The sequence below is a fragment of the Cuculus canorus genome, chromosome Z (assembly GCF_017976375.1).
Source record: "Cuculus canorus isolate bCucCan1 chromosome Z, bCucCan1.pri, whole genome shotgun sequence".
Lineage (NCBI taxonomy): Eukaryota > Metazoa > Chordata > Aves > Cuculiformes > Cuculidae > Cuculus > Cuculus canorus.
Window position 1 is genome coordinate 69,209,125 of NC_071441.1, and position 15,384 is coordinate 69,224,508.

The 15,384-nt window shown below is 49.6% G+C and overlaps 2 protein-coding genes across 4 annotated transcripts in view; one reads left to right on the forward strand and one right to left on the reverse strand.

Moving 5' to 3' along the window:
* Positions 1-191, reverse strand: part of UBAP1 (ubiquitin associated protein 1) — a 39,406-nt gene extending 39,215 nt beyond the window's left edge. Inside the window, exon 1 of one of the 3 annotated variants that reach the window (XM_054054073.1) lies at positions 48-190. The gene's annotated coding sequence lies outside the window, so the exon portion shown is untranslated. Of the gene's footprint in view, positions 1-47 lie in introns of all 3 variants that reach the window. The other 2 variants (XM_054054077.1, XM_054054078.1) reach the window with 2 other exon arrangements.
* Positions 192-4,929: 4,738 nt separating this feature from the next.
* DCAF12 (DDB1 and CUL4 associated factor 12) overlaps positions 4,930-15,384 on the forward strand; it is a 30,856-nt gene continuing 20,401 nt past the window's right edge. Inside the window, exons 1-4 of the mRNA XM_054054272.1 lie at positions 4,930-5,128; positions 7,407-7,661; positions 12,528-12,734; positions 13,963-14,023. Coding sequence (XP_053910247.1) covers positions 5,057-5,128; positions 7,407-7,661; positions 12,528-12,734; positions 13,963-14,023 — 595 coding nt within the window. The 5' untranslated portion in view covers positions 4,930-5,056. The remainder of the gene's footprint in view (positions 5,129-7,406; positions 7,662-12,527; positions 12,735-13,962; positions 14,024-15,384) is intronic.

Consider the following 15,384-nt stretch of genomic DNA (forward strand, 5'->3'; position numbering starts at 1 on the left):
CCCCGACCAGGGAGACCCCGCCCCTGGGGTCCCGTCCCGCTGGTTACCTGCGCGGCGGCCCCCAGCTGGCAGCCCCGGTCGGTCTCCGCGGCCCCCACCACTCCTTACGCGACCAGTGCAGCCGCACCCACCCCGCCACTGCCCGGCGCCGCCATCTTGAGCGCCCGCTGTGCGCCGCGTCACGTGACCGCCCCCAGCCCCGCCCAGTCTACGTCATCTGAGCACGCGGAGTCGCGCTGCGCCCCGCCTCCTGTCACGTGATCTCTCCTGTCACCGCCCGTCACGTGACCGTCAAGGGCGTGCTCCGTCCGGCCAACCGTGGCCTGCGAACGGTGACGTCACCTGCAGTAGGCGGGGCGACGGGTGACGTGGCGAGCGTGGGGCGGGGCTGGAGGCGTTGCCGGGTGCCTGCTCGTGTCGCAGGCGGTATCCGTGCCCCTGTTCGTGTCCGTGCTCCTAGCCATGCTGCTGTCCCTCTCCCTATCCCTGCTCCTGTCACAGCCCTTGTCCCTCTTTCTATCGCTCCTTCTGTCCCTGCCTTTATCCCTGCTCCTGTCCCTGTTGCTGCCTCTGTCACAACCCTTGTCCCTGCCCCTGTTCAAATCCCTGCTCTGCCCCTGCCTTTATGCCTGTGCCTGTCCCTATCCCTGCCTCTGTCACAGCCCTTGTCCTTTTTCCTCTCTGTTCCTATCCCTCCTCCTGCCCATGCCTGTGTCCCTATCTCTGCCTCTGTCACAGCCCTTGTCCCTTTCTCTGCCCATTCCTATCCCTGTCCCTGTTGCTATCCCTAGTGCTGCCCCTTTCCCTGTGTCCACCCCATCCTTCCAGTCCCTGTCCCTACTCCTTTCCCTGCCCCTGTCTATATCCCCACTCCTGTCCCAGCCTCTGCCCTGTCCTGTTCCTGTCCCTTTTCCAGTCCATGTTTCTTTTCCTGTCCCTGCCCCAGTCCCCTGCCCCTGATCTTCCTCCTATCCCTGTCCTGGCTGTGGGTCCATCCCTGGCTCCAGCCCTGCAGGTGATGGAGTGATCACGGCCAGAAGAACAAATACTAATGAGACATTAGTAAATACTAATGAGACATTGGGCATGTGCACACAAACCAGGGTCTTTAGGGATAACCTGCAAAATTTCAGTAAAGGAAGAGGTTAATCCCATGTCAGCTTGAACAAACGGACTGGAGTAAAGGCACAAAAACGCATGTCTTTAACTAACCTTAGGGTGTTTCAATACCCAAAAGCATGCCTGCAGGAGGAGATTTCAGATGCGCAGGAGACACCTCCTGCATACTAGGTTTTCAAGAAGAAGGTAAGCATGTGAACAAAGGTCTTTGCAATGAAATCACAGTTTGCCAGCAGCAGAACTGCCTATGCCTCAGCTCTCCATTTGGCCATGAGTGCCCTGCTGCCAGGTGGACCGCATGTACTGGTTGTGTTGGGTGCAGAACCCAACCCAGCCACCTTCACTCAGCGTGTCAGGCAACAGACCCATATCTGAGACGCCAGCACCTCCTACCCCTTTCTTGGCTGGACACAGCCCAGGGCTGCGCTGGCTGAGGGCAGCAGATCGGCCCCAGGAGCTCTGACCCATTCCCTGAGCAGCAACCTCAATACCTGCCCTTGTCCCCTCCAGAGGGGCCGGAGAGCAGCAGAGAGGGCTCTCCTGCTGGCATGTTCCAGAGCCCAGCGCTTGCCTCCAAAAGCAGCTTTGGCAGCAGCATTTCTGACCTTGGAGAGGACCTTGTTCCAAAATGTAGGGGTTTTGTCCAAAATGCAGGGAGAGGTGTTGTGAGGGTGGATGTGGAGAGAGGCAAACCAGGTCTGAAAACAGCCAAAACAAGAGCTAACCAGTGGGCTTTTTTCCCCTCCAGGTAAGTCAGACAGCCTCTGAGGCTCTTTTATACTGTTGTGTTTTTTTCAGTTTGGCTTTCACAGCACCATTGTCTTTTCAACTGTTGGATGAAAACACAAAAAAAGAAGTTTGTCAGGAAAACAGCCCATTTACTGATTTCATAGAATCACAGAATCTTAAAGGTGGGTAAAGACCTCTAAGCTCGTCTAGTCCAATTATCAGCCCAATGCCACCCTGCCTGCTAACTGCAGTGCCATCCCTACACACTTTTTAACCCTTCTAGGGATGGAGACCACCACTTCCCTGGGCAGCTGTTCCAGTGCTTGAGAACTCTTCTGGTGAAGAAATTCTTCCTAATACACAATATAAGTCTCCCTTGGTGCAACTTGAGGCCATTTCCTTTCATCCTATCACTTACCACTTGGGAGAAGAGACCAACATCTCACACAACCTCCTTTCAGGGAGCTGTAGACAGTGATAAGGTTTCCCCTCAGCCTCCTCTTCCAGACTAAACAACCCCAGTTGCCTCAGCCACCTCTCATAACCCCTGTGCTCCAGGCTATTCTCCAGCTCCACTGCCCTCTTCTGGACACGCTCCAGCTCCTCAATGTCCTTCTTGTAGTGAGGGGCCCAAAAACGAACACAGGAATCAAGATGCAGCCTCACTGGTGTTGGGTACAGGGGATGATTAATTCCCTACTCCTGTTGGCCTCACATTTCACTCGGCTGGAGGCACCACTGCGTGCCAGAAGCCGGCTGTTTTCAGTTCCTCCAATCAGGTGCTCCATGAGCACTGAGAACCATGCATAGATTAACTGGGACAGTGCATCCTATATCCCACTTCTTGCAGCCCTCATCCCGCATCCCTTGTACAGCACCCCACACCTGGCATCTCGCATCCCATATCACACATCCCATGCCCCACATTCCTCATCCCACACCTTGCATCCCGCATCCCGCATCCTTCATCCCATATTCCACATCCCACATCCCGCATCCCATAACCCACATCCTGCAGCCCACACAGTGGATGCTGCACCCTGTATCCCACACTTTACACCCTACATCCCAAATTCCACATCCCACACCCTTCATCCCATATGCCTCATCATGCACCCTGCACCTGGCATCTCACATCCCATACCCTGCACTCCATATCTCACACCCTACATCCCATACTTGGCATCCTGCATCTCATATCCCACATCCCGCACCCTGCACCTCACATCTCTCATCCCTCATCCTATACCCTGCACACGGTATCCCATATCCCATGTCCTGCACCCTGCATCCTGCATCCCATATCCTGCACCCCACATCCCTCATCCCAGATCCCACCTCCCATACCCTGCATCCCATATCATGCACCCAACGCCCTTCATCCCCCATCTCCAATCCCCATCCCAAATCCCTCATCCCAAATCTCATAACTCCCACCTCCCATCTCCCATCCCTCATCCCATATCCCTTATCCCACATCACCCAGCCTGCATCCTGTATCTCACACCCCACAACTAGCACCCCTCATCCAACATCCCTCATTATGCATCCCTCATCCCGCATGCTGCACTCCACATCCCTCATCCCCATCCCCCATTCCATACCCTGCATCCCTCATCCCACACCACTCACCTCGCATCTCTCATTCCATGTCCCGCACCCCTCATCCCGAATTCCACCTCCCACGTCCTGCATCCTGCACCCGACACCTTCCATCCCCCATCTCCCATCCCCCATCTCCCATCCCCCATCCTGCATCCTTCATCCTGCATCCTCCATCCCTCATCCTCGATCCCCCATCTCCCACCTCTCATCCCCATCCTGCACCCCACATTGCACACAGAATCATAGAAGAGTCAGGGTTGGAAGGGACCTTAAAGATCATCTAGTTCCAACATCCCACTAAATCAGGCTGCCCAAGGCCCCATCCAATCTGGCCTCCAACACCTCCAGGGATGGAGCACCCACAGCTTTCCTGGGCAACCTATGCCAGTGCCTCACTACTCTCATGGTGAAGAAATTCTTCCTAATGTCCAGTCTAAATCTGCCCCTCTCCAGTTTATAACCATTCCCCCTGGTCGTACCCCCACAAGCCTTTACGAATAGCCCCTCTCCAGCTTTCCCGTAGCCCCTTCAAGTACTCTAAGGTCACTATAAGATCTCCTCTGAGCCTTCTCTTCTCCAGGCTGAACAGGCCCAACTCTCTCAGCCTGTCCTCGTAGGGAAGGTGCTCCAGCCCTCCCATCATCTTTGTACCCCTCCTCTGGACCCATTCCAACAGCTCCATATCCTTACATTGAGGATTCCAGAACTGGACACAGTATTCCAGATGAGGTCTCACAAGAGAGGAACAAAGGGGCAGAATCCCCTCCCTTGCCCTGCTGGCCACGCTTCTTTTGATGCAGCCCAGGACACAGTTGGCCTTCTGGGCTATGAGAGCACACTGCCGGCTCATGTTGAGCTTCTCATCCATCAGCACCCCCGAGTCCTTCTCTGCAGGGCTGCTCTCGATCACGTCATCCCCCATCGTGTACTGAAAACGGGGATTGCCCCGACCCAGGTGCAGGACCTTACACTTGGCCTTGTTGAACCTCATGAGGTTCTCAGAGGCCCACTGTCCCGCACCTGACATCCCGCATCTCTCATCCTCCATCCCGCATCATTGATCCCTTATCATCTATCCCGCATCCCCCATGCCGCATCATCAATCCCTTATCATCCATCCTACATCCTGCATCATCGATCCTTATCCCTCGTCATCGATCCCCTATCCCCTATCATCAATCTCTTATCCCGCACCATCCATCCCACATCCCGCATCATCGATCCTTATCCCTTATCCCTTATCCCTTATCCCTTATCCCTTATCCCTTATCCCTTATCCCTTATCCCTTATCCCCCATCCCGCTCCGTCTCTCTTGGATGATCGGGCGGGGCCGGGGTGTGGGGGGGCGGGAGGGGGAGAGAGGCGCTCGTTGTCGTGGCAACTGCGGGGCCGGGAGGGGCGCCTTTGCGGCCCGCCCGCCGAGGTTGCTAGGAAACGCGGTCGCGGGGCGTGGCGGCGGGAGGTGCCGTAAAGGTGCGAGGCGACTGTCGTAAAGAGGCGGCTGCCGTGAGGCGCGGACCGGCGCGCCCGTCCCGTCTCGGCCCGCGCCCCGCCGCCGTCTCCCCATGAGGGGCCCGGGCCGCGCCCGCGCCGCCCGCCGCCATGTCCCGGAAAGCAGCCAGCAGGAAGCGGAAAGCGGCGGCGGCGGCGGCTGGTGGGCCGCACGGGGAGCAGGTACGGGGTGGGCCGTCTGTCTGTCTGTCTGTCGGTCGGTCGCGGGGAGGTCGGTCTGTGTGTGTCTGTGTCCGTCTGTCTGCTCCTGTGTGCGCATGTGTCTGTCGGTTTGTGTGTGTCCGTCTGTCTGCCGGTCTTTTTTGTGTCCTCCTGCTTCTGCGTGTTTGTCCGTCCGTCGGTCTGAGAGAGGGGGGGGTCGGTCCGCCTGTCGATCTGTGTGTTTCCGTCTGTCCATCAGTCGAGAAGAGGGGCGTTCTGTCTGTGTGTGTGTGTCCGCCTTTCGGTCTGTCTGTGTGTGTGTCCGCCTTTCGGTCTGTCTGTGTGTGTGTCCGTTTGTCAGTGTGCCCGAGCAGCCCCGGTCTCTCGGCGCCGTGCGGCAGGGACTCCCCGTCCCGGTGCCCTCTCTCGCGGGTGTCCGCTGTCCCAGTGTTCCATCCCGGTACTCTCCCAGTGTCCCCCGTCTCCTTCGCTCTGGGTACCTCCCTCACAGGTCCCCCCGCGGGTTTCCCTGCCGGGTGTCTCTCGATTCTTCCCTTTTTGCCTCCCCCCAAGCCAGTGTCCCCCGTCCCGGTGCCTTCTCATCCCCAGTCCCCGCACCGGTGTCCCCATCTCTGTGCCTCCCCCCGTGGATCTCCGTCCTAGTGCCTTCCCCTGGGTCCTCCTCGTCCCGGTTCCCTACACCCCCAGGTACCCCGTGCCCTTGCTCTCCTTCCCGGGTGTCTGTTATCCCTGTGTCCCATCCCCGTGTCCCATCCCGGTACCCACTCCCCCCAACCCCGTGTCCCATTCTCGGTGTCCGCTCCCCCCATCTCCATGTTCCCCGTCCCGGTCCCTCCCCCCAGGTCCCTTCCCCTGGGTGCCCTGTCCCGGCACCGCCCTGTCCCGGTGCCCTCCCCCATATCTCCCTCACTTTCGGTCTCTCCTAGGCTCCCCTGCCCGTTCCTCCCTCCCCGGTGTTCCCTGTCTCAGTGTCCCGTCGCAGGACAACCCTCCCCCTTCCAAGTGTCCCCCGTCCCGCTGCCCTCCATCCCGGTGCCTCCCACCGTGGGTTCTCGTCCCAGTGCCCTCCCCGGGGTCCTCCCCTCCCGGGCTCCCTGTCTTGGTGCTCTCCCGCCCCATGGGTGCCACGTCCAGGTGTCTTCCTCCGGGTCTCCCTCACTCCCGGTCTGGGTGCCCTTTCTGTCCCAGGTCCCCAGTCCCGGTGGGCCATCCCGGTATCCTTCCCTTCTATCCCACTGTCGGGATCACTTCCCCAGAGTGCCCCGTCCTGGTGCCCTCCTTCAGGTCTCCCCCATCCCTGTTCTGGTGCCCCCTTCCCCCCGCGGTCTCCCCCGTCCTAGTGCCCTCCCCACCCCACTCCCCATCCTTCTTCCTCTGGGTTCTCCCCCCCGTCCTCCCCACTGCCCGACTCTGGGCTTTTACCCCCCTGTCCCTCTCCTTCTCCCAGTGCCCGTCCCTCAGGTGTCACCCCATTGTCCCCCGGTGCTGTCCCCCTTCACTGTCCTCCCGCTTGCTCCCCATCCCACTGCTCAACCCCTGGGTGACACCCCGTGTCCCCCACCACTAACCTCCCTCTCATCACCCCCTTGTCCCCCCCCCTAGTGCCCACTCCCCAGGTGTCAACCCCTTGTGCCCCAACAGTGCCCACTCCCCCGGTGTCACCCTCTTGTACCCTCCAGCACTGTCTGCCCCCTCTTGTCCCCCATCTCACTGCTCGCTCCCGGGGTGTCCCCTCCTTGTCCTCCCTCCCAGTGTCCGACCCCGGAGTGTCAGCCCCTTGTTCCAGCTCCCCATCCCGGTGCCTCGCCCCCGGGGTGTCACCCCTTTGTCACCCCCCTCGCCGCCCTTCCTAGCCGCTGCCCCCCGACAGCCCCGTCCCGCTGCCAACCCCCCGGTCACGCCCCCCACCGGCCGTTCGGACCGGTAACAGCTGCTCCTCGCGGCGCCCGGGCCTAGCTATGCAGTGGGGCAGTCCCGGGCCGGGCCGCCGGAGGCCAGCGGAGGACACGGTGAGTCAGGGTGGCTCTGTGAGGTCTCCCCGCACTGCCCCACACTCCACTGTTCACCTCCATCCCCATGACCGGCTCAGGCACTGTCGCCATGTTGCTCATTTAGCAAATATTTGTGTTTAATTTTACTCTTCTGAAGGCTGCAGCAACATTTCTGAGTTCATCTTCGTGCATGGTGTTCCACGGATTTTTTGTGAGACTTCAGTATCTTGTGTCTCCAGTTTTTGTTTAGGTTGCTTTATCTAAGTTCCAATCCTTCTTTTCTACAGTATGGATGGGATCACCCGGTTCACAAACGGAAAAGGCTGCCCCCAGTAAAAAGGTCCCTGGTGTGCTACTTGAAAGGCAGAGAGGTCAGAGTGCAGAATGAGTCCAGTTATCGTCGCGTGCTGCAAGGATACGCAGCCCAGCAGCTTCCCAGTCTCCTGAAGGAGAGAGAATTCCACCTCGGAACCCTCAACAAAGTGTTTGCCTCACAGTGGCTGAACCACCGGCAAGTGGTGTGTGGGACAAAATGCAACACAGTAAGTGCTACCTCTCTGTCTCTTTCCTCTGCTAATTATTCCCCTAGACGATGCTTACTGTAATCAAAGTGTGCAGACTGCCAAGGAAAATATTATGAAGTAATTAGGAGTGGAGTCAAAATCGCCCACAATTAATTTTGAATGAAGGGAATGCTTAACGATGACCCATTCTCATCCAAAAATATGGCACTGTATAGATGGCCGTGAACCGGAACACTCTTCTGGATGCAGATCTGTCTAATCCGCACAGAGCGATTTAGATCTGTGTGCGAGATGGGAAGCAGCACTAGCATTGGTTTTTGGTTTTTTTTTTCCTTTTTATCCTGCAAATGGAAAGTTAATGAACAACATTAGCTTTGCTAAATGGTAGCTAACATGCCTGGCAGAAGTTGCTAGTAAGACGTTTTTTGTTATGCTCGGTTTTACTTGGTTTGTTGATATGTGGTTATGTTCTGTGCTACCGCAAAGCTAAAAGCTGCAGTTAAACCCCAGGTACTTGTCAAAGTAGCTAGAAATGTTCCAAGCTTAAAAAATTAATTTCAGATCTTTAGGATTATCCTTTCCTTGTTGGCTTTGTTATTTGTTTCACCCTGCATCAGTTTTCAGTGTTCAGAAAACTACTGTTGTTTAGGTACCTTTGTGTGCTTTGCCAAAACCTAAAACTTTTTCAGACTCTTAAAGCGATGCATTAGATTTGGAGCAGTAAAGGGGAATATTAAAGTTGTCTCATGTGATTAATAAATGGAGGGGATTGTAGTTGTGGGGTAGTGTTCTCTCCGCTGGAGTTCACAGCCCAATTTCATTGGCTGAGGCTGCAGTTTCATATGTGAAGTTCTGATTGAATTAGTGAAGTCTCAAAGCTGTTCTTGCTGATCTGGTTGGAGCTGCTGAAATGAGTCGAGCATTGTAAGGAATGTATGGATCGGGCACTCTTAAACCTCAAAGTGTATCAGTTGTGATTGTTTCTTTGCGCAGAAGCTGCGCTCAGTGGTCTGACTTGCAACGGGCAGTGGCATTTTATTTTCATGTATTCTGTTATTATTTGTAGTCACACAGCAGGGGGCTTTTGCGCAATGGCTCTTAGGAAGAGCTTAACTTAATAAAACAGTCTTTAACAGGAATAAGCCTGAAATAGAATCTCTCTGCCTTTTCTCCATGTGTTCCTCACCTTGGCCAGGCAGAAGCCAGTGCTGTTCATGGAACAGCTTACAGGAGACAAAGTCCTACTGAAACACAGCCTCTTGAAAATCTTGCTTACCCTGGCAACACGATGGTGTGTTTTATAGAGCTGCAACAGTTTTGCCGCGTTCTGTAGCTTCTGTGTCCCATCCCGGTACCCACTCCCCCCAACCCCGCATTCCAGTGCTGCTGCAGCAAAAATAAATAGGCAAATGCACTGTTAACACAACCTTGCAGAAAATGATTTGGGACTGAACAATTGCGGAACTGAAGAGGGATTCAGCCATGTTGTTGTTCCCTCTGCATGTGCTGTAATGAAGTGTGTGTGAGCTTCTGCAGCTGGACTTAATGTTACGGGTAAACCTCATCTTTTGTTAGGCGAAATATAGTGATTACAAAGGAAGTCACTTCAGCATGGTGAAAGATTTTTGTATACAAGTTATGAATACTGCAATAGCTTTGACTTGGTTGCTTTGTGTTCACTTTTTAACAAGTAGAGTGTTAAACTCAACACTCTAATTACAAGATTTTCTTTCTCATGTCCTGAGTAAGCAGCCTAACAAAGAAGAACTCCTTTGCCTGTTCTCATACGCTGAGGTTGTGGCATTTAAGTTGGAAGTAGAGGTAAAACAACTTGGTTGACTTTAATGGGGTTTCCTGCGTTGGAGTTGCACTTAATTAAAGTTAATGCAACAGGAAAATAGAAACTGTAGCAGTTATTTTAATCAAAGCCTGAATGTGGCACTGAGAGCTTTCAGCATTTAGTTTGTAAATTGCCCTTAGCTATGCTGTACCAGAAGGATTCACTGTTTTTTAATAACAACAAAAAAACACCTGCTCCTATCATAGAGGAGTGGGCTTGCTTTTAGTCACTTGACAGTACTGGTCAGTATAAACGCTGAAGAGAATCACAGAATCGTAGAGTGTTCTGAGTTGGAAGGGATCTTAAAGACCATCAGTTCCATCTAGAATATGGAGCTCTCTGTCAGTTGCTCATTTTTCGTGAGGGTTGTAACTTCTTTCATTGTTTGGAGTAACTTTTAATCTTTAAAAATATCCCTGGTATGAAGTAAGTTGATTTTTCCACAGTGTTCACGGTTGGTCATCTGTAAATCAAATATTTGGGCTTCTTAAAGGTACGTGCTTTTTCTGATAGGTGTAGAATGATGGAACCTATGCAAGCATTCAAGTGTCTGAAAATTCAAACACGATAACGAGGGCTTCTCTGGGGCAGGAGTCTTCTTTGCAAGAATCTCCTTGATCTTGTATGCAATTCAAATTCAGCTGAATGAGCAGACAGACCTCTCAGTTTAGAGCGTATCACTGCAAATTACCAAAGGCTGATACGAGAAGCTCTGAAGAAAATACTGTCTGTTATCAGTGTCTTCTGTCCAGGCTTCCTAGAGAAGCTGAGACCTACGTAGGAGACAAGTGTATGGCAAATGAAAACTCTGAACATGAGATTGCTGAAGTTTTCTTTTTATTATTTTCTTTATACTATTTCAGGAAGTGACAACGAATAAAGCATCTTCTGAAAATAAGTGCCAATAACCATTCTTCAGCTGCTTTTGTTCCCTTAGTTCCGTATATGTGTTCAGGGCATATTTCTTTTGCTAATTGTGAAGTTAAGGATGAGAAAATACGAGATCTGTAAATCATTCCCTAAATACAAGCAGCTTATTGAGTTCCCAGTTACTTGCAAATATAATTACCTCAAATCTAATATTTTTTGTTTACTGCTTTTTTTGCCTCTAGGCAGGCCTTATTGGTATACTTGTGTTTAAAACCTTCCTTACTGAGTGCTCTCTTCTGGTTTCTCAGGGGGCTTTTCCGAGGCATGAATGAGTTGCTTTCTGAGTGTTAGCTGATACCTTCTCTCTCTTTGGTGGACTTGTACGTTGCCTTGGATGCTCTCTTATAAAGCATCAGCACTTATTTATTCTTCGATATTCACTCATAGAGGAAGGACAAGGGAAGATGAGAGGAAAGGGAATTACTGGCCCTGATGCTGCAATTCAGGGTTCAGCTGTCAGGGATGTAGTTAGGGCAAAAGGGCTGCTGTGTATGCTGTGTTTTTACCAGCTGTCTGAGGCAGCAAACTGCACAGTAAGACTTGGGAGAAGCAAGGAGTGCCTTCCTCCTGCTCAGCTGCATTTCAGCTGTGGCCTGACCCCACACCTGCGTGCAAAATGAGGAACTGAACAGGAAAATTCAGTCCTTGGAGGAACAGTTATCTGTAAGTGTTAGACTGCTGCCCACAGGGGAGCATCAGCTGCAAGCTGAAGATAGTGAATAATTCTAGACACAATGTACAAATAGTGATTAAAGGATTCCACCTTTCTCTGCAGAGTGAACTTAACATACTGTACTTCATCAGGTTTTGATTTCACATTAATATTCTGCTAGTTAAGTATATGAAGAATAACAGAGAGGCTGCTGCATTTTCTTGGGGGCTTTGGTCGTTTTTAAGGAACAGCTTTACATCTGAGAGAGTTCACCAAATCTGCTTCTATGTGTAAATCGGCTCTGAGAACCTCAAGGTCTCGCTTCTGTCCTTCTAGAAATGCCTCACAAAGTATTTCAGAACAGTTTCCTTCAGGCATATATTTTTTAAATTGCATTGACTTTTCTTGGTGTCTTTTGTTGTTTTTTTCTCCATCTTCAGTTCAGTTCCAGAGCCTTTGTGTAAAGAACATTCTTTGTTTATAGAAGTGACAAACTTAAGAGGGTGGAGAGGGGAATGACATTATAACATAATCCTGGGCTGTAATTCTGCACCAATTTGCTTGGCACCAGGTCAGCTTCAGATCCTTTATTTCTTCACTTCTCACCTGTGTTCCTTCGCAGGCCTGTGTCTCCTCTGTTACACCTACTTGTTAATGTGACTGCTCTCTGAAAACCTGTGAAGTGAATGCAGCTCAAGAGCCTCCCGAATGAAAGTGCAGTTTGGCAGGCGATGTAAACCTTTGTTCTGGTTTGGGTAGTAACTCTATGGCTGTGTATGTTTGAACTGACTTAACTGGGTATAGTCATGCCTGTTTGAAGAGCTGTACATCTTTGTAATGGAGTTTTCTGCCAAGGGCACAGTGACGTAGTGTTGAAACTTATAGTTGTTCTGCAAGACGAGGATGTGGCTAAACATTGTTTTTAGGTGTTTGCACTGGCAGTACTATATTTAATTAGTGTTCTGTGTATCACCAGAAAACAATCTCCAGTTATGTAAATCTATAAAATGCCGATTTGTCAAAGTCAAAAATTCGCGTTAAGTATTTTATCTGGAAGGCAGAAGCTTTGTGCTAAGCACTGTGGGGCTTGCTGGCTGTTTTGAGGTGGGTTTCTGTTGTACAGGGAAACGGGAAAATGACGTTTTGTCGCTGTATTGAACAGGGAAAAGTTTGATTCAAGGGTTTTGTTAAACAGAAAGCCTCCTGTGACAGATCTCTCTTCTCTCTTTTTCCATTGCTTTAAGAACCAAATGAGATGATTGAAATAAGACCCATTGTAATTAAGTTAGTTTACTTGTTTCAAGTAGGAATTGGTGCATTTTTCAGCCATACTTCCAGCATTTCATTCCAAAATCCAGCCTTTGTGGATTCTGATCTGAAGAGAATGTCAAGGGAGGATATTTAACCATGTTGTTTTTCTCATCTTCTCGATGATAACTTACATCTTCTGTTTTCTCCCCAGTTATTTGTAGTAGATGTCCAGACCGGTCAAATTACCAAGATTCCTATTCTGAAAGATCGTGAACCTGGTGGGGTGAACCAGCAGGGATGTGGTATTCATGCCATTGAGCTCAACCCCTCAAGGACCCTTCTGGCCACAGGTGGAGACAACCCCAACAGTCTCGCAATTTATCGTCTGCCTACACTTGATCCTGTCTGCGTGGGAGATGTAAGTGGGAGTATCAGGGGGAAGTTTATTGTCGCTTACAAGAATTACTGCTTTGAAGTGCCTAATGACAGAGTGAGGTTAAGATTTGGAAGTGGCCAATGAATTCTGAAAACTTGAAAACATTCCAAATTAAGTTTTTTTTGACAATACATCTGAAATGTGAGTGAGTGAGATGTGAGACAATTCTCAGGGTTGTCAGTCAGATTTCTTCTTCCTCACCCTCATTCAGGTCTACTTCAGATTACCTTTAAGCACTGAAAATGTAACAAAATCTTAAATGTTAAGGTCTAATTGTGGTGATGACCGCTGAAACTAATTTTAGTGGGAAAGCTTTTTGAGAAATCCTAAAGGTGATACAGGCTGTTCAGATGTTCCTCTTTTCCAGTGTATGTTTTATTCCTGAGGTGGAACTAGGCTTTAACTGTTAGTTCTACCTCAGTGGCTCATGGCAGCGTGGGAGACTCTTGTACTGCTTATGTTTCTGAAACATCATGATGCCCTTTTTTAAAACAGACAGACTCAAAAAGGGGAAAAAAGGCTGAAATTAGTCTAGTGGTATCCTGTAGGCGCTTTTCTCATTTCTATTCAAGACTTCACATGGATGTTAACTACCACAGCAGAGGTCAGGTCAGAGTTTCTGCAGTAGCAGATAACCAGCTGCAGAAAGGCTCAGCTCTGAAGATTTGTTTGACTTGCTATTAATTTGCGTCATGCTGTGACTTTGCAAATTTTCAAAGAGAACTAGAGCCTTGCAGTCTATTTTGTCTTGCCAGGTTTCTCACCTGCTAAAGAAAAGTTTCTTGAAGTAATAGTTTTGAAAAATTAATCTGTAGGCCATATATTGTAAACATAAGGCTTTGGTTATTCCTGATGGTAGGGTCATGTATTTGAGGAAATAAAAGTATGTAGGTACTTTACAAGAGTAAAGAATGCTGCTTTCAAAATGGAAAATCTGAGACCTTAGAATTGAGATCAGTTTGTCCTTGGTCAGAGATGTTTTTTTTCCTTCACCTAATTGCTCTGTGTTAATCATATGCTTCAAAATCTTAAACTTAAAACATAAGGTTTTTGGTACTTGAACTGCTCCAGCTTGATACTGGAACCGTACCTATGTGGTTTTAATATGTCTGCCATTCTGAGTCTAATACTAAAGATGAAATACTAAAGAATACTGCTTTGGCACTGCTTTAGTGTTTAATAGCACATAATCTGTCTTTCTTTCTTTTAGGATGGACATAAGGACTGGATATTTTCAATTGCATGGATCAGTGATACTATGGCTGTTTCTGGTAAAGTTGGGGTTTTGTCTCTTCTTCTTCCTTTCCAGAATTTTATACTGATGCACAGCACTCCGTAGGTCTTAGGGAAGCACCTTTATCAGAGGATTTGAAATTGCTTGGAACAATATCAGCTATTTAGACCCTTCTTAGTCTAGCGCAGAGCTTCGCTTCTTTTTGTTTGTAGGGTTCTGGTCTACATTTGATTTTTCTAGTATTGGAAGGAATATTATTGTCTGTCCAGTAGGTGTTCCCATGAAAGTATTTCTAAACACAGTGTGTGACAGGGAAGGATTTCACTCAAGAGGAATAATTTCAAGAGCAGATTTGGTTATCAGTTAATAACATTTAAATACAGCAGAGCAAGATCTGTTTCATTAAATCCTTGAATGTTTCCAGGGGTGGGGCATCCATTACCTCTGCAATGCCTCACGACCCTCCTGGTACAAAATGTCTTCGTCTTGTGTAGCCTGAATCAGGAGAAAACAAAGACAACTAAATTGGAATCACAGAATCATTTAGGTTAGAAAAGACATTTGAGTCCAACCATTAACCTCACACTGCCCGTCCACCACTAGGCCATGTCCTGGGGTGCTACATGTACATGTTCCAAGGGGTGGAGGCTCCACCACTTCCCTGGGCAGCTGTTCCAGTGGCTTGCAACCCTTTCAGTGAAGTAGTATTTCCCAATATCCAGTCTAAACCTCCTCTGGAACTTAGGACCATTTTCTGTTGTCTTTACGTTTGTTACTTGGGGGAAGAGACCAACCCCCACCTCGCTATAACTTTGGTTTAGGGAGTTGTAGTGAACCTCGTCTTAGGAAGTTGTAGTGAACAATAAGGTCTCCCCTTAGCCTCCTGTTCTCTAGACTAAACAATCCTAATTCCATTCACCAGCTTTGTTGCCCTTTCTTGGAGACCTGTTCTGACAATGCTTTAATCTTACAGATTTCAGTTGCATGTGTGTCTGAAAGTGTGGAGCAGAAATGTTTTAACTCCAAACATTGATGATCTAGAAAATAACTTTATCTGGATTAAGAAACTAAATGCAATTTTTTTTGTTTTCTTAGGGTGGGTTAAATTCCACAGGACTTAAAAAGAGTATTTGGTCTTGTGACAGATCATACCAATCATACAGCTTGAGGTTCAAGATTTGTCAGTGTGTTTTCTCACTGCTGTCAAAACTGAGAGAAAACAAAGAGGACCCAGAGACTATATTAATCTTGCTTGCGTTCATTTCAACAGGAACAAGATAGGGCTCCTCTTGTAAAACCTTCAGCAGTGTATTTTGCTCTTCTATAAGCATAAAATTAAACCCTTGACTGAGCTGAGGTAGGATTGTAGAATTTGCTTGGTTGGAAAAGACCTTTAAG